Source organism: Pteropus alecto, unplaced genomic scaffold, assembly GCF_000325575.1.
Source record: "Pteropus alecto unplaced genomic scaffold, ASM32557v1 scaffold111, whole genome shotgun sequence".
Classification (NCBI taxonomy): domain Eukaryota; kingdom Metazoa; phylum Chordata; class Mammalia; order Chiroptera; family Pteropodidae; genus Pteropus; species Pteropus alecto.
The window spans coordinates 5,191,182-5,214,517 of record NW_006431915.1 but is presented as its reverse complement, the minus strand read 5'-3'; the positions used below and the strand labels follow the sequence as shown (position 1 = coordinate 5,214,517).

The following is a 23,336-nucleotide window of genomic DNA, read 5'->3' as shown; positions in this document are numbered from 1 at the left end:
TGTGTACACACACACATTTAATTCATAAAGAGGAAATCCAAAAAAGAAAATGGACAGTGAAGGAAAAGAGACACAGTCAAAAAACCAGGAAAATTTTGTACTACATTTGCTAGTTTTCTTTTTTAAGCTTATCTCAATTAGATGTCCATTTCTAATGTTAGTTTCAGAAAGATATAAGATCAAAAGAGTAGATGATCAAAAATGCAGTCCTAAGGTGATTTATACAATCCAGAGCTCATTAAAGAATGGATCTCAAACCAGTTGGATAGGCCACTGGCTCTGCAGCCTCCATTGAGAAGCAGCGTCCTCCAAGAAGTCAACACTTTGATCACAGTTCTTCTAGGGATTAACATTTGGGCTCTTTCTTGTTCTCATCCATCCCCAGGCCTGCACTGTGAAACGGAAGTCAATGAATGCCAGTCAAGTCCATGCTTAAATAATGCAATCTGTGAAGATCAGGTTGGGAGGTTCTTTTGCAAATGCCCACCTGGATTTTGGGGTACCCGGTGTGAAAAAAACATGGATGAGTGTCTCAGTGAACCATGCAAAAATGGAGCTACCTGTAAAGACGGTGCCAACAGTTTCAAGTAAAAGACTAAGTCTTATTCTTTCCACTATTTTTATTAACTTTTCAGTCATTCTGAATTTTATGGAGACTCAAGTCAGCCACTCCCAAATTCTAGCCCCTAAATAGGCTACAATAGAATCTCCCAACCACCTGAGGTTCTGATTCACTAATTCTGATGTAATCTGTAATTTTAAAATAGGCAACCTGTTATGAATTGATTTCCCCAATAACTGACACACGGCCAGTTTTGGGAACCACTGTTCTATACAGTTGTCCCTTGATATCTTTGGGTGATTGGGTTCCAGGACCCTCACAGGTACCCAAATCCGTTGATGCTAAAGTCTGACACATAAAATGGCATAGTATTTGTATATAACCTACATACATCCTCCTATATACTTTAAATCATCTCTAGATTACTTGTAATACCTCTTACAATGTGAAAGCTATGTAAATAGTTGTTCTATTGTATTGTTTAGAGAATAATGACAAGAAAAAAGTCTGACATGTTTAGTACAGATGCAACCATCAACCATTATATGCCTAACTACATAGTACATGTCAGCAACAACGTAACATTTTTTTTAGAATATTTTTGATCTGTGGTTGACTGAATCTGAAATGTGGAACCCAGGGATATGGAGGGCTGATATAGTTGGGAAGGCATAAAAGATGAAAAGAAGCACCATTACACAAGAAGCAAATATCAAAGCATTAGACAAAACTCACTTTTTTAATTTTAGCTGGAATTTTCACACTAGCTAAAATCGAAATGAATTTTGCAATTATACGATCACAGTGCCAGTCTATATTCTATGTCCATGATTTTTAAACGTTTTTTTTTTAAGTTTAGTAACCCTTGGTTCAGAAAAAATCTGACATGAATGTAATCAAATAAAATAATAAAAGGTAAGCTTTTGTGGTTGAAAATCATAGTGTTTGTGGGGGAGAAAGACTTTGTCTTCCTGCGATAGCTCTTAGGGTGCCAGGAGAACACAGTTTGAAAACAAACACTCTCCTTTATCACTATCGAGTCCGCCCTGTCCCATCCCTTCCCCCTTGCAGGATCAGTGGCTTCTGCAGTACAAAAAGCAGACCAGTCTTGCTCTGCAAAATCTTAAGAAACTTTATTGTCCTTAACACGCCACTGGTTATATAGTTAAAAGAGAAAAAAGTCTACCCCAGTTGCCATATTTCCTAGTTCCTTTCTGGTTCAGTCCCCTTCCATTACCAGCCCCCCAACAAACAGCCAGAGCACTATCCAGAAGAAATAGGAAGCCAGTGCTGCTGGTGAGACTTTCACTCTCGATATGGAAATGGTATTATCAGCGTTAACATCCATCTTTCCACCCTCCCCATCAGATTTGCTTATTTATTTGTTAAATTTATTGGGAGTGACATTGGTTAATAAAATTATATGAGTTTCAAGTGTATAATTCAGTAATATGTCATATGTATATTGCATCATTTGTTCACCACTCAAAGTTAAATCTCCTTCTGTCATCATATATTTGACCCCCTTTACCCTTATCTACCTCCTCCCCTCCCCACTTTCCCTCTGATAACCACTAAACTGTTATCTGTGTCTATGAGTTTTTGTCTGTCTTGTTTGTTTTTGCTTTCGGTTTTATATCTCACTTATAAATGAAATCATAAGTAACATCTTTTCATTTACATCTTCTGCATATGACACTTAACCATAGGCAATGAGAAACTTCCAGATGAATAGCAGAGATCAATATTCTCCCCATGATCAAAATAATTGATTATTACACAAGGCGAAGGTAAACTCTCCTAATTCAAAAGGAATGTTAGTTGTCACCAAGGTGAACCTATTTCATAGACAAGGTTATTGGACTGCTATAATGATATCAAACATGAGAAGATAAAAATGAATGAAATTCTGACCAAAACAGATTTACCATCAAATGCAGAGAATGCAGTAAAGATTGCCTCCAATTACAACAGATTTTCTTTTAAACCCTAAAACACCATTTATTCATATTAGTCACCTTTAGGCCAATGTCAAAGAGGTCCCCATTAAATGTTCTAGTAACAATATTAACTGCCATTTATTAGACAGGTGCTTTTTAATTTGAAAATATTTTAGAAGTGCAGAATATTACAAAGAATAATAAAAGTCATGTGCTCATCACAATAATTATCAAACCTTAGCATTTTGCCATATTTGATTCACATCTTTTAAAGAATAAGTTCTAATGATGGATTTGGAGTATCCCAATACACACACTCATGCAGACACACACATACACACACACACACACACACACACACACAAACTCCTCTTCTTCTTCAATAGTAACCACTGTCCTAAAGTTGGTGTATATTTTTCTCATTCAGACTTTATATTTTACTATATATGACTCCATAAACCGTGCATAGTATTGTTTTACATATTATGTAAGTGGCATCATATTATGTATATCCTATTGTGATTTTTTTTTTCATTCAACGTTATGTATTATCAAAGTTGATACATTTGGCTGTAGTTTACTCACTTCAGATGCTGATTAGTAGTCCATTGCATGATTATACCATGGTTTATTTTTCCATTTGCCTCTCCATGAAGATTTAAAATTGTGCAGCTATGAACATGTGTTGCAAGTGTCTTTGTGCACCTATGCAATAATCTCTTAGAGTACATAACTAGAGATGAATAGACAGGGCTCTAAGAATACAAACCCTCAAATCCCCTTGACATTCCCAAATTGTGTTCTACTCACTATATGAGTTTTCCCATTTCACAACACCCTTGTCAGTATTCGACATTATCAGATATACTTTCCATTCTGTTGGATTTAAATGGTTTGTTCTATATAACAGAGATTGTATGGCATACTGATTAAGAACAAGGCACTAGGTTGGATTTAAAATCCTCCTCCACTACTTAGTAACAAGAGGACTTGGGCAGATTAGCCTCTTTGAGCCACAGTTTACTCATCTGTAAAATGAGCGTATTAATATTACCTCACTGTTATAATGATTGATTAGTATATGTTGAGCCTTGAGAACAGCATATGAACTTTTTATATTTTTTCCCTAGCACTTCTATGGGGAGAGAAATTCCCAGTGTTGGAATAATACTTCACCTTGACCAGAACTGCGTTCTACTCTATTTTTGCTGCTACAACATTTCAAATATACGTTGTCTTAAATAGGTTTAATTAGATGAACTAGAAAAAATAACTAACAGTTAAAGCTATGTTTCGATATGGAAGATGTGTTTAAGCATTGCGATTTTCAAAGTACTTTGAGACGAGTCATCATAAATGGGAGACATCCTGCAGCCCTTCTAATTGTGACATTTGTTTTCTCTCAGGTGCCAATGTGTAGCAGGCTTCACAGGGCCACACTGTGAATTGAACATCAACGAGTGTCAGTCTAACCCATGTAGAAATCAGGCCACCTGTGTGGATCAATTAAACTCATACATTTGTAAATGTCGGCCAGGATTTTCAGGCAGCAGGTGTGAAACAGGTATATATGATCTCAATGTTATTAATAATGATACTAAATATAGTGATATAATAAGTGTCTATTTTTACCCGCACCGAGCATTACCTATGTACCGAAAACCAAGCTAAGCATTTTGTACTTATTTCATCCTCAGAGCCATCCATTAAACTAGGTAATTGTATCCCCAATAGCACAGATGAGGAAATTGAAACTTAGAGATGTAAAGGGAAATGGAGAAAATTGAATTCAGCCAAACATGTCACAGATTACATGTTTAGGAGGGACACTTTGATAAGCCACTTGATTGCAGAGGTCGGAGGCCATGGGCATGTTTGAGAATCAATGCAAAAACTGCTTTCTCAGGGCACTGGAGTCTTCTAACGGTAGGGCTTTTGCTTTATTGAGTAAAGTATGCAGGATTGGGGCAGAGCTGAATTGATCATGAAAGAGGGAGGAGCCAGACCCCTGAGTAGGGACGGAATGGTGTCCTTACACTCACCCCTCTTTCTCTCCTGTGTCAATTACTCCACTCTACTGAGTCATTCTCAGTAGCATCAGAGATGCCTCAGTGTCTCTCACCTTTAATAACTCCCTAATCCCACCCTGCTTCCCACTACTCCCCATTTCTCTGCTTCCTTTCACTACTGAGTACTTTCCCTATCTCAGCTACTCACTATTTTAAAAGAAAGTGTTCTATATTTCGTAAATTATGTATGTTCAATTTTGAAACTGCTTCTCAGATCATCATATCTCCTGAAATGGCTTCCTTGTCAATAGTGCTGCGTACCTGATGCTTACCTTAGACAACTGAGATGGGCCTCGCAAGTACCATGATCTACACACTCTCCTTATTTGTTGCAGAACAGTCCATGGGTTTTAACCTGGATTTTGAAATTTCTGCTACCTACGGTTACGTCCTACTCGACGGCATGCTCCCATCTCTCCACGCTGTCACATGCACATTCTGGATGATGTCCTCTGACAACAATAACTATGGAACTCCGATCTCCTATGCACTCGAGAATGGCAGTGACAATACCTTCCTCCTGACTGACTATAATGGGTAAGCAGAAATGCCAGGGTATCTGTGCTTTGGACCTTATCCCAGCACCAAGTTAGAACTGACACTGGGGACGGGGGAGTGGGGGCGTCAGATACTCCAGCAGGACAGCAGGGTGACAATAATCAAATAGAGCATATTTGGGCAGGTTCTGTGAGAAGACAAAGTTTAGTGAAAACACCTTAAACATGTATTGTATTTTGCTATTTACTATTTTCTTGGTATTCTGTTAAATACCGATATTTGCTAAATACTTCATTTGATCCTCACAATGATCTGAGAAACTCATGCCCATTTTACATTTAGTAAAACAAAGTTTCAGAGAAACTAAATGATTTGCCCTAAATGTCATACCGTGGGAGTGGCAGAGCCAAGTCTCAAACTCTGACTCTTGAGGCTAGTTCCTTCTTTTACATATTAGGGCCTCCAAGGGTCAAGGGATGTCAGTGACACTGTCGATCCATGGGAGACACATGTGTTGAATATGAGTCAGTCTAGAAACTCAGATGTGCAAGATGACATTTCTGTTTTTCCTTCTGGATCAATTCCAGTTGTAGGACCACCTCCCTCTGGGCTGTCAGGACACTCACCTTAGTTGTTTCTCTGCTTTCTTTCACTATGGAGTGCTTTTCCTATCTTAGAGTCTTATAGATTATCTAAAACCCACAGGGTTTTGCTAAAGATCACAAAATCCATCATTGGTCATCTGTCCACATTGCTTATCACTGAGCTGTCTATTGCCTCAGTCTGTGGTTCCTTCAGAACCACTGCTCTTTGCCACATGTGGAATCCTTAGCAAGGCTGAGGTTTAATCTTTAACTTAGTTATATTCTATGGTTTACCACATGACCTTTTCCTCTCAGGTACACCCAAATTTGTAGCTAATTGCTACTGAACAGGTTGCAAGCCTCAAAGATCCACTGAGGCTTTTCCTTAATACATGGGACTTTCATATTCTGGTGGAAAGCTTTCCATTTTCAAATCCTATTCTTCCTAGTGGACTTGAACTTTCAGAAACAAAATCCAAAAAATTGGCAAAAACAAAAAAAGACCCTCCCCTGAAGCAAATAAATTGAGAGAATCTGTCATCTGCTTGAATAGGAGAAAGAAAATGGGAAAAACACAGAGGGGAAACAATGAACATTATAAAAATGTTATTTCATCATAAAGATCTTTGAATAGGGCCTGAGGAGAAGTAGTCAGTGAATTCTTGTTGTCCTTATCAATTTTCCCTAATCTTTTTTCTCCATTTGCTTTTGAAGATATTTTCTTTTTAACTGCTTATCATCTTTGACATTCGCCTAAGTGACGTGATTGTTGGAACCTTCTAGTGGTTGGTCATCCTTGTTTCGTTCCATTTATTCTTTTCTTTGGATTCACATACTTTGTCTCCCATGTAACTGCCTTGGCAACAGAGAGGCAGAACTTACTCTCTAAAGTTTCTTCCTGGTTTTAGGATCGTTCATTCTAGAGGAAGGCAACCAGTCTGATATTTGCACAACTCTCATTCCTTTCATTCTTGACTCACTCTCTCCAGAATAGACAGTTGGTAAATGGTCTCAAATTGGACCAACTTCTCTCAGCTCATCCTAAGACTTTTCCTACTCCTCAATGTCTAAAAAACACAAACAAATTTTCCATGAGCTACAATAAAGCATAATTAGTAAATCAAATCTGTTTCTGTGAAATATGACCAACTAGAGAAAAGGAAGTAATGGTTTTATACGAAGTGCTTTACCCACAAAAAAAAAAAAAAAGGAGGAAAAGAAAAAAAAAGTAACATGCTCACAGATGGGATTACAGCATATGACTGATGACTCTGTCCCCTGGAATCTTTCCACAGCTGGGTTCTTTATGTGAATGGCAAAGAAAGAATAACAGACTGTCCCTCCGTGAATGACGGCAGTTGGCATCATATTGCAGTCACTTGGACGAGTGTTGATGGAGCCTGGAAAGTCTATATTGATGGGAAATTGTCCGATGGTGGTGTAGGCCTCTCTGTTGGTGCAGCCATACCTGGTATGTCCTACTTAGCAAAAGGAGTATAATTCTGTTAGATGCTAGAAGTGATGGTGATTAGATGAACATCACATTTGCTAGCTTTGTTGTCTTTGGTTTTAGACAAAGATCAATAGTTATCTCTTTTATTTACTACCCCCTGATTATCCAGACTGTTAATATTAAAAGCTATTCTTAGGTGAGCTGTGCGACTCTCTGTGTAAAAAATGCCTTTTGGAGCTTTATTAAGACTACCAAGAAATGTGCTGAACTAACAATAGGTGGTTACTCAACTATTTTCCAAGGAGATTAATTGCTGGTGTTTTTTATTTGTTGGTTTTATTTTGTTTTGTTTCGTGATCAGTGTACATAATATACAAGTATAACCATTATGCAAGCTAGAGTACTCCTAGTAGCTATCTGTCTTTTATGCTCTTTTTCCAATAGAACTCAAACTCCCTTCTGAAAATTCTTTTAGAAAAATATTCATAGTTTTAGTTTGAAGGAATGCCAAAGTATTAAGTAATTCAGGGTTATCAGCATTATGCATGGCAATAAGCTTGCTCTATCTAGATCCTTCTATGGCATATGTCATATATTCTTGTAGTGAATATGGAAACAAGTGTTACAACAGAAAGTGGCATTATCAGGTGAAGTGGAGAGGAGGCTTCTTTTGGTCTTTAATTTAGAGTGTTCTTGTTTTCAGCAATTTCATCTCTGGGTGGTGGGATGGCAGGTGACTATTATTTTCTTTGTTGTTTTCTGAGATTTTCATAATGAACATATATCATTTATGGTTTTAAAAAGCATTTCTATCTTTAAAAAATTAAACTCTGATAGAAGAGTGAAAAGTAGGTTAAAGGAATAGGAAAAGAAAAAACAAGGAAACTGTCATAGTAGCCACCCAAAGAGACGGTTGTCTGACTACAGCCGTAAGAATGAATTGGAGTCCATAAATATTGCAAGGCTCAGTGGACAGAGCTTAGTGAAGGACTCCTTCCATCTGGATGACCAGCTTTATTGGAGAGTCTATAAACTAAGATAGGAATTCTAGGGAAAGCACAGTTGTCAGAGCAGGGGTTGGGGGTGGGGAGATGTTCTGGGTTTTACTTTAGAGATAATGAGTTTGAATTCTGCTCATAGGCATATATGCAGCTAAAAACATAGGCTAGGATGATTTTATGTCAAATTGACAAAGTTGTTTTTAGTGGTAAGGTGTGATTGGCAAGGATTCAGACTGTGGTGGACACTCTTACAACAGAGTTCTGGCAAGTGTGAAAATTGATACAACCTTTCTGGGCAGCAACTTAGAAACTTTTATCAAAAGCCTCAGAGAAACGTTCTGCATGCAACCAACATTTCAACTAACAGGGATCAAATATTTATGTATCAGTATATTTGTCTCAGTTTATCCAATAAGAATTGATTGTTAAATTAATTAAGCAAATTATGGATTGTATATTCATATGATAAAATAAAATGGCTATTAAAACTCATGAGATGAGAACATGTTCAAGAAGAAAAGCAAGATTTAAACATCATCTATAGTATGATCCTCAGTTGTGTGTTTTAAAATATCGCACACTAAAAAAAGTAATAAAAATATAACCTAGAGGGAAATACAACTGTTAAATCATTAGTTCTGGGTAGGAATGATTCTTTATACTTATTTTTTTCAATATTTTTACATTTATTAATTTTTAATTATTAACTTTATAAGAAAAAGATGTAGGTTGGGAAATCATGAAAGAGGGATCAACAGATGTTGATTGGCAGGTGAGTGAGAGCAGAGAGGGAGAGTAGTTAAAGGAAGAAGAGAGGAGGCCAGCTGGAATCCTGGGCACATCAGCATCTAAGAGGCAGGCTGAGAAAGGAGACTGAGAATGAGCAGAAAGGTTCTAGGAGAACCAGCAGAGGACGCTGTCATGGAAGCTGAGTGGAATCAATCAGGCTCCTGGCAGGCAATGGAGCACACACCGGGAGGGTAACTGAAGAGGTTAATGAGGGGACTATTTTCAAAAGTGGCAGCAATGGAAAATCACGAGAGGTGGGAGTGACATGAAGTGACAAGGAGTAGGAGTTGTGCCAGAATTTAGGCAAACCTGAAGTGATGGAGAGAAATCTCCCAGCGGGAGCAATGATGTTAGAAGAAAACGGCCACTGCCATCTGTTGCCTGGGAGGAAAGTATGCAGGAAACTAAACTCCTGTCATCCCACTTTCTTACCAATGCCGGTCCTTCCGTTGGCCAGACACAAACAGACGCCAGAGGGACATGAAAACCAAGTGATTCAGTCAGTTCATAGGTGTCAACCATTGGGAGCACCAAACAGAGTGGAAGTAGGTGGAGGGTCACTCTAGAGGAACAGACAAAGACAATCCAGTACACCAGGAAGGACAGTTTAATAGCGTGAAATGGTCAGTAGAAACAGATGATACAGAGAAGTCGCCAGAGGTGGATATTGAAGAGTTTCCATTAGATGTGGCAATTAGGTGGCTATTGGCAACTTTAGAAGCTTCCTTGGAATTGGTGATAGAGATTTAAGTATCGTAGGCTTAAGAACAAGAAGATAAAGAGCAGCAACTGGTAGTCTGTCATGGAGGGTCATTTCTTAGAAGAATGAAGGCAAAATAGGACCTACCTACTTTGTTGACTGAATATTATATGCATGTATATATGTATACATACAGATTATGTTAAAATTTATAAATCTGATCTAATACTCTAAATTCCCTCCAACTATTTTTAAGGTGCTATATAAAATGTTGCATTTGTCCTTATCGATAAAGCATGCAGTAGATATAAATAATTTAGCTTCTCAGTAATTTTCCCTGTTACATTTATATTGGCCGTGTTTTCATTAAGTTGGCATTTTAGGAATAATAAATAATTGGGCCAGTTTTTCTCCTTTTTTCTCTCCTTCTCTCTTTAGGTGGTGGCACATTAGTTCTTGGGCAAGAACAAGACAAAAAAGGAGAGGGATTCAGCCCAGCTGAGTCTTTTGTGGGCTCCATAAGCCAGCTCAACCTCTGGGACTATGTCCTGTCTCCACAGCAGGTCAATTCCATTTTCAGTGTATGACAGTAATGAGATGCAAAGGTACAAACCTAGTAAAAATGTGAACAGCCTAATGATGCCATATCTTATTGCAACCTCTGGATTTTCATTCGATGCTATGGTCGTGGACTAAGCCAGGCAGAGGTTATCTGCAGTAGCTTTCAATAAATCTCCTTTTCGGTTTCTTGGTGATGTTTTAATATTTTATCGGACATGATTATTTTATAAAATCATGTAATTTCAGAGCTGGAAAGAATCATAGAGAATAATACTTCAAACCCCTGTTACTAAAGATGCAGAAATTTAGGGCTGGCACAAGATCACACACAGAGAGAGTAATAGATGAGCTAGTGGTTAAAGTCTGCATTTCTGGCCTGGCTTCAAATCCCAGTTTTACCACGAACTCACAGCAATAATTTTGAACATGTTACTCCCCCTCTCAAAGCTTCAGTTTTCTTATCTATGAAAGATAAACAAACAGAACTGCATAGTGGAGCTTGCGTAGGATTGAACATAATCCTGCATGTACCATTGTGGTATTGTTTGGCACAGAGTAAAGGTTTAATAAATGTTTGCTCTTATTATTACTGTACAGAACTTGTCTAAGCCTTCATGTCCTCAATTTTAGATCAGAGATAGAATACAGGAGAATGGAGAGAGGGAACCTCCACAACACCTTAACAAACTGCAAAGATTTAGACAATTTTGTGCATAAAATTTCCAGTAACCATGAAATATTTGAGGAAGGGGATGATGGGGGTGGAGGAGAGAGGAAAGCGAACTGTCCTGTTGCCCATAAATCGTATCGTACAAAAGCCTGCTTCCCTCTACCCTCACCCTTCAAAATCTGCAAATGTTTTTAATAGGACTAAATTAAGATATAACAACTCTATCTCAATGAAATAACTAACGTTTATCTAAAGATGTGTTTTTAAACTTTCAGGTGAAATCGTTGGCTACCTCGTGCCCAGAGGACCTCAGTAAAGGAAACGTGTTAGCCTGGCCTGATTTCCTGTTGGGAATTGTGGGGAAAGTGAAGGTTGATTCCAAGAGCATATTCTGTTCTGGTGAGAGTTTCCTTCTTCCATCGACTCTGCTGTCTCTTGGCTACCCTTGGGTTTTCTCCTTTCAAAAGGATACAGTTCGACATTCTCTATTGGTCAATGTGTGCCTGGCACTCTGTTGTTTAACTAGTAATTCATTTTTACCCTACCTTCATCCAAAGGATTTATTACCTCTTTAATATTTAAATACATTCTGGATAACAAGGTACAAATTAACTGTGGAATAAAATTGGACAAAGGTAAAATAAGATAAGGCAAATAGGTGAGAGGAAGGATATGGTTAATCTTTTAAATGCCCTCTGAAGTTCCGTCCTCCTGTTCTAGATGGGTCCCCGCTCTGCTCCGTGCTTCCTATGCTTCCTAACTGCCATAGATGGCACAGGGAGAAAAGCAATGGATATTACAACCCGCACACTGAATAGTCACACTCTGAGTGATCAAAATTGTCTCATAAAGTTCTGTATTTAAACAAATCTCTGACGATGTCTTAGAGTTCATGGTTCTTGATAACTTATAAGAACATTTCATTAAATTCCTAAAATGCTCTTTGTCCTTTAGAAAATATTCATATTCAGCAAACTTCTGCTGAAAGAGGAAAAGTCATTTGTTGGCTCAAACTGTTTTTTTTCTAGTAATTTTGCTTGCCAGTGATTTTAATATCAGCCGAATGACTTTCAGATGCTGGTACAACATACCCTTTGAAGTCCTTGATCTGGTGATGCTCCAGTCTGTTGCTGACAAGCTCTGTACCTGTGTTCTTTGCCCTCAGATTGCCCACCTTTGGAAGGATCAGTACCTCATCTGCGAACTGCATCAGCAGACTTAAAGCCAGGCTCCAAAATCAGTCTGTTCTGTGATCCAGGCTTCCAGATGGTCGGGAACCCTGTGCAGTACTGTCTGAATCAAGGACAGTGGACACAACCCCTCCCTCACTGTGAACGTGAGCTGCCTTTGTTGGAGGCATTTCAATAGCTCTTGAAAAATACTTAGTTATAAAAACACTTTTCAGGAAAGCTTGATAAAAGCTAGACACATCACAGTGACAAACATAGCAAGTATTCACTGAATACTTCCTTTGTGCAGTGTACCATGTGTACTGGGCACCACAGGGTGGTGGGAGATGAAGATCCAAAGAGAACACCTCCTGTGAATGCACCCCAAATGGTACAAGGAACTGGATGCGGGGAAAGACAGCCATGAAGGCTGAATGCAAGGGGAGATGGTTCATTGCTGGGTTGGAAAACAGGAAGAGATCTCTTGAGTTGGGTGTATTCATTCATTCATTTATTCAAGAACTTTTAAAGTACCTCATAGGTGCTAGACACTGATCTGAATTCTGGAGACGCGCAGTTGGATTAAAAGTCTCTCTCTTATGGAGTTTATGTCGTAGCAGGAGAAGCAGAAAATAACATGTAAATTTAATATTACTTATTTGTGGTAAATAAGAACAACAAGGGCCAAAATTAAGGGCTGTGAAGAAAAATAAAGCAGGGTGGAGAAAAGCGAAGTGAGGAGTTTGTGTAAAAGCAAGATCGCTGTTGTAGATTGGGTGATCGGGGAAGTTTTTCCATAGCATCTATTCCCACCTGACATTTCGTATATTTATCTATTTCTTGTCTCTCTACTCTCACTACATCGTAACCTCTATAAGGGGGAGATTTTATATGTTTGGCTCATTACTATAACCTGAGCATTTAGGACAGTGTCTAGCAGGTAGCACGACCTCCATAAATATTCTCTAAATGAAAGAATCGCATGCCCACTATAAGCCAGCAAAATGCTAGATGCCGAGGACACAGGTATGGCTACAGCCTGCTACCACCTCCGGAGCACTCTCAGTCTAATGTTTGTACGCAATGAAAAATTCGTGCTTAACTCGACTACTAGGTTAATATAAATAAAATGCCCTTTGAGCATTTTGCTCCTAATGTAGTTATGTTCTTCCCGATCACATTATAGGCATTAGCTGTGGGGTGCCACCCCCTTTGGAAAATGGCTTTTATTCAGCTGAGGACTTCTATGCTGGCAGCACAGTGACCTACCAGTGCAACAATGGCTACTATTTGTTGGGTGATTCAAGGATGTTCTGTACGGATAATGGGAGCTGGAATGGCATTTCACCATCATGCCTTGGTGAGATAAATCTTGGCAATTATTGTGTTGGATTACTTAAACTCTATGGGAAACAGTCATCCCAAATTCCTCAGGCTCTCTCATGACATTCTTTGTTAACTCCATCTCATCCCAGTAAGCTCTGGGCAAACCATAGTGGCAGAGCAGCTGTCCATAGAGGGGCCAAAAATGTTTTAAATTTTCACCAGGCTCCCTATTAAGAGTATCTTTATCTTTTTCGGTTCTTCTACTTACCTACCTATTAACTAGAGAAATAATAGCTTTTCTTGAATATTTGCAATGTAATTATGACTATTATATTTAAATGTAAAAATATATGTAGCTTTATACATTAAGTGATTTGTAATGATTTAAAAGTATAAACAAATGTTTGGTGCATAAGGAAAATCAACTTTACTATTGGCGATCGGTCTTCATTTTAGATGTTGATGAGTGTGCGGTTGGGTCAGACTGCAGTGAACATGCTTCCTGCCTAAACACAAATGGATCCTACATTTGTAGATGTATCCCACCCTACACAGGAGATGGTAAAAACTGTGCAGGTAACTAGTATATGTATAATTGGGAAGTCTAATTCAATTTTTTAGCCAAGTACATATTTAAATGTGTTATTTTTTAAAAAGACAATATTTTCAACTTCAAAGGGGAGAATGAGAAGATAAACCATCTTTAAAAAGACACATAAGTAACAACTAAAGGTGCTTTAAATTAGCATTGTGCCTCTCTCAACTTCCATTTCTGAAAAAATGAAACTGAGGGGCAACTATATCACCAGAATGTTGACAAAATGCCTACAGAGTAGAAGAATAATAAGAGTGAATTTAGAAATGTAAGCAATGGCTTCCACTGCTTCAATCAGAGCAAAGAGGCCTCATCACATCTTTACCATCAGTATCCTTCCTCTGCCTCAGTCACACAGAATTACACCATTGAAAAAAATGGACATCTTGCCTTACCACATCTCTGTAGTTTTTTATAACGTCTATAATACTGGCCCATCTCTCAACTCATCAGTGTCTTTCTTCATTTATTGTGAGAAAGCAACTACTAGAAAACAATAAAGAAAGCAAAGAGGAACTCTCAAAAATCAAGTCTTATAATTGCATTTGCTTTTAGAGAGGGTTTTATTTAAAGTCCTTGGCTTTTAAAGCCAAAATCTGCTTTAAAGTGATTGTATCAATATATCTTCTCCTTTCGAGAATTCAAGTATTATATTCACTCCTATTATTCAAAGCTAGTCCCAAATTTCCCTTTAACTTATTTACCTTCCTGGAAGTGGTGACTGACCCTAAATTTGCATATAGTAGGGGCTTATGGTCTGTGGTTTATTTGAAAAGTACGCCTGGAAACTTCTAATGTCTCACAAAAGCTTTCTCTCTTTCAAGAACCTATAAAATGTAAGTCTCCAGGAAACCCAGAAAATGGCCACTCTTTCGGTGAGATTTATACAGTGGGTGCCCAAGTCACATTTTCATGTGAGGAAGGACACCAGCTGATGGGTGTAACCGAAATCACGTGTTTGGAGTCTGGAGAATGGAGTCATCTGATACCATATTGTGAAGGTATGCTTAGTAAATTCTTCATGTTTGTAGTGTTTGGAAACCTTAGAAATTTAAGGTGTAGAAATGTCAAGTGTTACGTTGTATCAATATTCTTTGTGTTTAAAACCCAACTAGTAGGCTCATCTTTAAACATGACAAGAAAACCTAGAGCTGCCCTTGAACTTTTAAAGATTTTTGCACACACTAGCTAAGAAAAGCAATGCTTTTTATTTCTCCTTCTCTAAGCTGTTTCCTGCAGTGCACCAGCTGTTCCGGAAAATGGTGGCATTGATGGATCAGCATTCACCTATGGCAGTAAAGTAATATATAAGTAAGTGTCCAAGATTAAAACTATATATAGAGGTTATTGATGACATACTGGCAGTGACAGAAGACCAGAAGACAGGGAGAAGAATAATCTCAGAGCACGCCTTTGAAATAATATGGAATTAATTGAATGATATGTAATATGAAGAAATCGAATCCAATAATTTAATAGTAGTTATAGCTGGAATCCTTAAATCCCCTGATGAGTAACCTATTGTGGCCACCAGCACTTCCTTGAGGTGTTCTAAGAATGGATGCCATGTAAGAAGGCCCTGCAAACTAATGAATATTCTTGGTTATAACCTGGAGCTTTGGCTCCAAACCCAATATTTCAGGGACTTATACTAGACCAGACCACTCTCAAACTAAGAATTTTCTGATCGTAGCTACTAATCCATAACACAAACTGGAGGCAAACCAGATCCTTAAATCTGTCCAACTTGTCACCCAGTAAGATCCCTGTAGGGAGGATTTACACTATTGAACCTTGAAAAAAAATAATTTCAATGCATTATTTCAGTAGGAAAAAAATATCTTCTAATATGAGTAAATTCTCAATATTTTTAGAGTTTTGGGCATAGATAAAATTAGGCAAAATAAAGCAAATTATATTCTGTAACTTTTGTTTCTCTTCTTTAGGTGTAATAAAGGATATACTCTGGAGGGTGATAAAGAATCATCCTGTCTTGCTAGCGGTTCTTGGAGTCATTCTCCTCCTGTGTGTGACCTGGTCAAGTGTTCTAGCCCCAACAACATAAATCATGGGAAATATATTTTGAGTGGGCTTACCTACCTTTCTACTGCATCATATTCCTGTGAGAGTGGATACAGGTAAAGTCTGTAGACACCAGCCAAGATTCCTGCAGTTCCTTGTTAGTCATTATTTACTCGTTAGGTTTCATTTGCATATGGCTGGTTGACTTTCCATACAAGTTTCTAAATGGAAAAGGTGTTCTCAAATTTGTATGCTTCCTGAGGCCTCGCTCAGAGTAAATGCCCAGGAAATATTCCATCTGACTTTGACTTTAGGAGCTCTAGTTCAATTGCTATAAACATTTGGACATTAAACATGAAAGCAAAAAGTTATCGCGAAGCATAAGACAATGCCTGTATTTTTTGGTAAATGACTTACCAAGCTTACACTTAGCATCACATGGGATGTTATATAAAGCATGTCAAGGTAAGGGCCTGGGTCCCTAATACTGTAAGAGGTTAATTTGACTAATGGGTGTGTGTGTATGTGTATGTGTGTTCGAACAGAAGGGACAATATAAGGAGTAAGGCGTAAGAGGTTAATTTGACTAATGGGTGTGTGTGTATGCGTATGTGTGTTCACAAGGCTGTGATCAGAAACTTGACCAACAAATCTGAATGGAAACAGATTAAGTGAACAGAAAGAGGAGTGATTAATACAGTCAATCAGAATCAGGTTGGCAAGCGAAGGTGGATAAGCCATGCCACAGGATGCGAGCTTTGAGAAATCAAAGGACGACCAGAGATCAGAGTCATGGGCAACACAGTTCAGATCCCAGGCTCCTGGCAATGACAGCGCCCTTTGTTCTCAGTTACCCTGACTGTCTCAGTTATCCTGGACGTCTGTCTCCTTTACCACTGGATTCTAGCCGGCCTGTTAACCCCTTCTCATTTAAGTAACCTCTTCACAAGGTCAGGAGTGCCCTACAATGCTACCAATGAGCACAGTTTATTTTGCACCAAGTTGTTATCTTGTTTTAGCTCTTCATTGTTTTAAAGGATCAAAGTAAGGACCTACTCGGGTTTCCCTTGCTTTTGTATAAGGCAGTAAAATATGAAGAAAGTTTATATTCATGTATTCATATTCCTCAGGTGTCCCCTAGTCTTTTCTAAGTCCTTCCTATTTCATCTCCACAGAAGTAAATAAATAGCCAATGAAAGAGATGGTATCATTCTTTCCTTTAGCTTACGGGGCCCTTCCGTCATCGAATGCTCAGCATCAGGCAGCTGGGACAGAGCACCCCCTACCTGTCATCTTGTCTCGTGTGGAGAGCCGCCTGCCATCAAAGATGCTGTCATCAACGGAAGTAACTTCACTTTTGGGAACACTGTCACTTACACTTGCAAAGAAGGGTGAGTAAGGAAAAGGAGCATTGGGAGCTGCCTTGGGAATGGACGCTCCATGACTGTGGAGCTGGGCTCCATCAAACACTGAATTAAATTTCCCAACAGCTAAAGCCAAAGACAGCTTTACGCTCTTATTTACTGACAGCGGAAAGGGAGCATATTCTCCTGGGAACAATGTTTTCCTGGAATTAGAGTAATTTATCAAATTAGGCCTTGAGCAACCGACATTGGGCAATGCAATGGAAAATACCTTTATACTTTAATTAAAGATGCAAGAGCACATTTAAATAGGTATTTGAGTATTTATCCTCTGCAAACTCAAGGGCAAAAATTTAAGCCACAACAGAAAGATGACATGTCTGCAAGAAAAACAGATTATCAGTTTTTCACATTTTTAATGATCTCATTTAATTCAAAATTTAAAAAACCAAGAAGCAGATTACAAAGCGCTTTCACACTCATTGTTACCTTTGATCCTCACAAGAACCCTGTGAGGTATAAAGAAAGGAGAGTTTGCTCTGGGGTGGTGGTGATCTGCTTAGGCTATCAGACAGGCAATAATGAATTGAGGGATAATTGAATTCCAGGCAATCTTTTAAGCATTTCATTGCTTATTTTTCCCCCTCGCTTCCTCAGTAAATATTTTCATTAATAGTGCTTTAGCAATCCAGACTCACCACGGTGGTTTTTCACACAGTTGAAAGCGGCAACGCAGAAGGGTTGCCATTTTCTGGATTTGTATCTGAGCTTGATTATTCACTACCTGTGTGGCCTTGGGAAAATTGTATAACCTTTCTGAGCTTGAATTGTCCTCCTGCATAAAATTAGTTCATTAAAGATTCATACTTCTTATAGATATTGCGAGGAATAAAATGACATAATGTTTGGCCTAGCCAGAAAAAAAAATAAACTCAACAAAATTTGCCATTATTGGAGCACAAACGAGAGGATACAATTTTTTGTACTATCGTAGAAGTCGAAGTTCATTCATTTCCCCTAGACAGAAGACTGTCACTCTAATACAAGACTGCCAGCAGGTGGCGACAACATTTTGTGGCAAAAAGCTCTTTAGACTCAAGCACTTACATAAATAGCTGACAGAGATCTCAAATCTTGAACACTTTCTGAAGTGAAAAAAAAAACGTTAATATTAAACTATCAGTGCAGGAGTTAGCTTTTGATGCTTCCATCTCTCTCCTTGTAGGTGGACTCATTTAAAAACTGCTTCCTAATAAACTGCATAAAACTATTTAAGATTAATCATTTTTGTGAAATCTTAAATGTCCCAAATAATAACTTGATATTGACAACTTCTGTTTTTTTCTTATTTAAAAAGTGAGGCATTATCACCATATAAAACTAGGAAAAAAAGTTTATTTTTTTTAAATTACCCAAAAATAAACGTTGCTGATATTTTATATATTTCTTCCCAGAATTTTGTCTTTACATGTAATTTTTAGTATCAAAAATCATGCTGTATATAAAATTTAGATTTTTCTTCTTCACAAACCATGTATTTATTTTCATCACAGATTATTCACTTACACATAAAAGTTCTGCGTCTGCCTAAAGCATTGTCTATATATTATACAGAAGGGATTTATTAAAAGAAGCTTTAAATACAATAATGAAAACTATAACAAACATGTACATTTATAGAGGGTTTTACATCTTCCAAAGGACTATCATGTGAATTATCTCATGTTTTCCCTTCTGCAATGATCTGCAGTCATGGGGGTTTGGCAGAATAAATATTATTTCCACTTTATAGTTAAACATAAAGGTATTGAGTCACATTATCTTATATATTCCTTCTGGTCTAGGCCAGTAGACACTCTCTGGGAACTTTTTTCTCACTGAAAAGATGGAAACCAAATCTGCCCATCTAAATCACATACCTGTTAAAGGGTATGAGGCCATTTTTATAAAAGTGCTTTATATACACATGAAATACTATGTAAATATATTTTTGCTTTCTGTATCATCATCATATAAAGCAATGACATTTTAATAATATAAGGAAAATGATCTTAAATAGTTAATGAAATTAATAAAAAGTACACACAGTCACAAATCACCTATATTTTTCCAAAAAAAAAAATTATTACTTTCCTCTTATTTTACAACTTTCACAATTAGTCATTTTTAATATAGTCAATGCTTTCTTAGATTTACTCACATGTTTATTAATCTCTTCATCACCAATTTTTTGTATCCCACTCCTTCCTTTTGGACTAAATGTTTCTAATTTTGAAGTATATTCTTTACCTCTTTCTTTCAACAAGAGTCAGTGAATTCTATACAATCTTTGTCTGAAAATAATAGTATTTTACCCTTGCTCTTAAATTATAGTTTAGCTGGATACACAAGTCTGTATTTTTTTCCATAAATATTTTGAAGGTATTGTTGCATAGCCTTATGATTTCTAATGTCACTATTGAGAATTCTATCATCAGTCTAATTTAGTGGTTCTCTACCAGTAGCAGTATTACCCTCCAGAGACATTTGACAATGTCTGGAGACATTTTTGGTTGTCACACTCGATTGCTACTGGCATCAAGTGGCTAGAGTCCAGGTATACTGCCAAATATCTTGCAATGAATAAGGAGAGCCCCTTTGCAGTCAAGAATTGTCTGGTCCAAAATATTAATAGTTCTGAGATTGAGAGGCTCTTGTTGAATTGTTGTTCCCCTATAGGTAATGTCTTTTCCTTTTAGTTATTTTTTTTTAAATTTGTCTTTGTTGCTTTGATGTTTCTCTATGATATAACTAATGGTGTATTTATCATTTTTCATTTTGTTCAGGATTCATTGTACTTACATCTGAGAATTGACATCTTACACCAATATTAAAATATTCTCATCCATTTTCACATCAGATATTTCCTCTTCTTCACTTTCTCTTTTCTCTCTTTCTGTAATTCTTATTAGATACATATTGGACCTTTTCTTTCTATTTTCTGTGTTTATTAATATGTAACATTCTCCATCTTTTTATACTGCATTTGGTTAATTTCCTCATATATATCTTCCAGTTCTCTAATTTTTCTTTCTACTACCTATAATCTGCTTTTGGATGTTTCTATTAATTTAATTTTTTTTAGAATTTCTATTTATTTTACCTGGTCTCCTTTTTAAAAAATAAAGTTTTGAGTTTTTTTTAACCTTAATTACTTCAACATTTGTTTTACATTGCTTTTTAGACTTTAGACCATTTTGTATTATCTCAATTTATTGGTTCCCTAATCTTGCTGTTTGGTCTGTCTGCTGATCCATTCATGGTAGAAAATATGGTTATGTATGTTTTATAATTTCAGATTATGTTAAAATAGTATACAGGGCTTGTTTTATTTATGACAGTTTCTTGTGGTCTGAGTGTGTGGATTATTTTCCTCTACCAAGAGCTCCAGGAGTATCACCAGCCAAGAACCTAATTTTACATTTATTTATTGGTTTGAAGGCTTTCCACACAAAGTGAGTGGTATAAATTCTACCTTCATTCCACATGAGGTACGGCCTAGGGACTGATATCTTATCAGAGACTCTGCTTTTCCACCCAGAGCACTGGCAAAGACATAAATTTCACTTGTCACATCAGTAGCCTCTAGGCGGTTTTTATCTAGGCGGTGATTATTATTTTAATGAATATCCTTCTAGAACAAAGATTTACACCAAAGACTCAGCTACTACTCTGTTTCAACTCCAAGGCCATATTTCCTATCCTCTCGTCTCTTCCCTATCCAATCCAAAGGCAAGGAGGGCATTCATTCACAGGCTGAATGCTCCCTGAGAGATGCAAATTAGAATATAACTACAACAGAGATGAAATCTAGGGACTGACACGTGGTATTTAAAAGATAAATATTTGTTTCATTTCTTTCTAGATAAGTGAGTTTCTAGAAACGCAGTAACCCTTTTAAGGATGTCACCATTGACTCATTCATCTTACGTTCAGTGAAACTCCAAATCTTTCACATTGATTGCCATTAAGCCAGGTTTTCCACTTGTGCAATTTTTCTTTATAATCTACGTGTAGAACCATGTATTTTATCTCTATTAAATACTGCCTTGGAGAATTAGAAACACTGAACTGGCCTATAAAAACCCTATTTCCCATTCTATAGTTATGTGTTGCTTACAAACTGATGGATATCTGGGCTAAGGACGGGGTTTTGTGGCATTTACAAAATCTGAAACTCCCACCTAGTTTATTTCTATTAACCAATACTTTTGGGACATATGGTTAATAACTACTTAAATATCTTCTGTTCTAGTGACATTTTGTCTGATGAATCATATGAGATTCTTGTCAAAGGAACTGTCAAAAACCACTTCCAGTTAATCTGTGCCTGCCACATCTTCACGTATCAGCCATCACAATCTATCAAAATTACACAATTCTCAAAAGCCATTAAATCTGTGAGTGCTTTTGTTCCCTTTCATTCTTCAGAAAGAATCCATCGTTTCTCCTTTTAGCAACCACTTTATATATGAAGGGGCCTACAGTGCATCAGGTAGTAGAGAGGAGGGGGAACAGACACAAACATGTAAACAAATAAATGTACTGGCAATGCATCTGTGTACTAAGGAAGTGACTAGCGTAGTATGACCCTTAAGTTATTTAATGAAGGACTAAATGTTGACCGAGAGTCATAAAGAAAAGTTAAGATCTTAGGTCAGAGAAAGAAATAGTATAGAGACTAAAATTATGGGTAGTATCTAAAACATCCTTTACATTTATTCAAATATATATATTTACTTATAATTTTCCATTACATTAGAGCTTTGTTGTGATTTTCCACTAGTTGGTGATTTTTCAGATGATTGGGAATCCAAAATCTAACAAAGTACTGCCAAATTACAAAACACAGTTCTTATGTCCTCAAGAGCTTTGAGGAATAAGGAAAGTTTTGGAGACAGATGCTTCTGCCACAAAGGAGCTGGTCCTATGTAATTAAGGAAGCATTTTATAAATGGTACAATGGATCCTAATAAATCAGCAATGTCTCAGGTGATTTCTATGAACGTCCGCCAGTGAAATATACTAGCAACATTAAGGGATCCATGAAAATAATGATGCTTGGTTCAAAGTGTGCAAAGGATGTAAATTGTGCTAGAAAACATCAGGAGCCTCTACAAATGGAACTTTTACCCAGAGCACATACTAAATAGGAACAGTATAATCTGGGCACTCAGACTTGAGATAATGGATTTTTTAAATAATAAATTATTAGTATTTTACTATTATTATCAAAATTTTTAGCATGTAGTCTTTCTATGTGTTCCTGGATCCTCTAAGACAGAAGCCATCTAAGAATTTATTAGATTCAGATTCTCAAACAAAGAACTGAGCTTAGTGACGTCAGAAACACAGCAGAGTGAGAGATGTCCCCAGATCTTTCCTCTTGAAACAGCAACAAGCTGAACATCTAAAACTCAACAAAAAAACACACAACCTACACACAAAGAAGTCCGAGCAAGGGATATGTAAATAAGATGCAGTTGCAAAATGCAAGGCTTAGTGGCAGTCCCCCAACCTAGAGGGCCCCTCTCCCCATATCCTCCAAAACTGAACATGGCAGAGCCCCAAGGAAATCAGAGCAAACGCTACCAAAACTATCGCAAACACTGATAAGGACTGAGACTGAGGGTAGCAAGTGTGATTGATTTTTTTAAAAAAAGGCATTGTTAAAGCTTTATATAAAGCAGAGATCCAAGAGGCTTAGATGTCACCTATGGGAAACCAAAAGAAAAACGCCTTCTTAGCAACAGGCTAAAGAGAGACCTTTATATAATAAATTTTTCTGGGGGAAAAAAAGCAGAATACACTTCCATTATACACATGCCCAGATAATAGTCCATTTAAAAATCATGAACAACCTAGGTGACATATTTCTATGTCTTTAAGCTTATTTTCTGGAAAGAAAGAGAAAAATATCCAGAAAACAAGCTTAAAGACATAGGAATATACCCCTTCAATGACAGAGAATTCAGGATGGTATTTCTTAAACAA

At 37.3% G+C, this 23,336-nt stretch overlaps 1 protein-coding gene across 1 annotated transcript in view; it reads left to right on the top strand.

Moving 5' to 3' along the window:
• Positions 1-23,336, top strand: part of SVEP1 (sushi, von Willebrand factor type A, EGF and pentraxin domain containing 1) — a gene marked incomplete at its 5' end in the record, with an annotated part of 145,705 nt that overhangs the window by 82,534 nt on the left and 39,835 nt on the right. Inside the window, 13 exons of the mRNA XM_025041263.1 lie at positions 386-587; positions 3,909-4,066; positions 4,907-5,108; positions 6,949-7,124; positions 10,035-10,159; positions 11,103-11,226; positions 11,993-12,163; positions 13,183-13,356; positions 13,779-13,898; positions 14,742-14,918; positions 15,144-15,228; positions 15,864-16,055; positions 17,163-17,330. Coding sequence (XP_024897031.1) covers positions 386-587; positions 3,909-4,066; positions 4,907-5,108; positions 6,949-7,124; positions 10,035-10,159; positions 11,103-11,226; positions 11,993-12,163; positions 13,183-13,356; positions 13,779-13,898; positions 14,742-14,918; positions 15,144-15,228; positions 15,864-16,055; positions 17,163-17,330 — 2,074 coding nt within the window. The remainder of the gene's footprint in view (positions 1-385; positions 588-3,908; positions 4,067-4,906; positions 5,109-6,948; positions 7,125-10,034; positions 10,160-11,102; positions 11,227-11,992; positions 12,164-13,182; positions 13,357-13,778; positions 13,899-14,741; positions 14,919-15,143; positions 15,229-15,863; positions 16,056-17,162; positions 17,331-23,336) is intronic.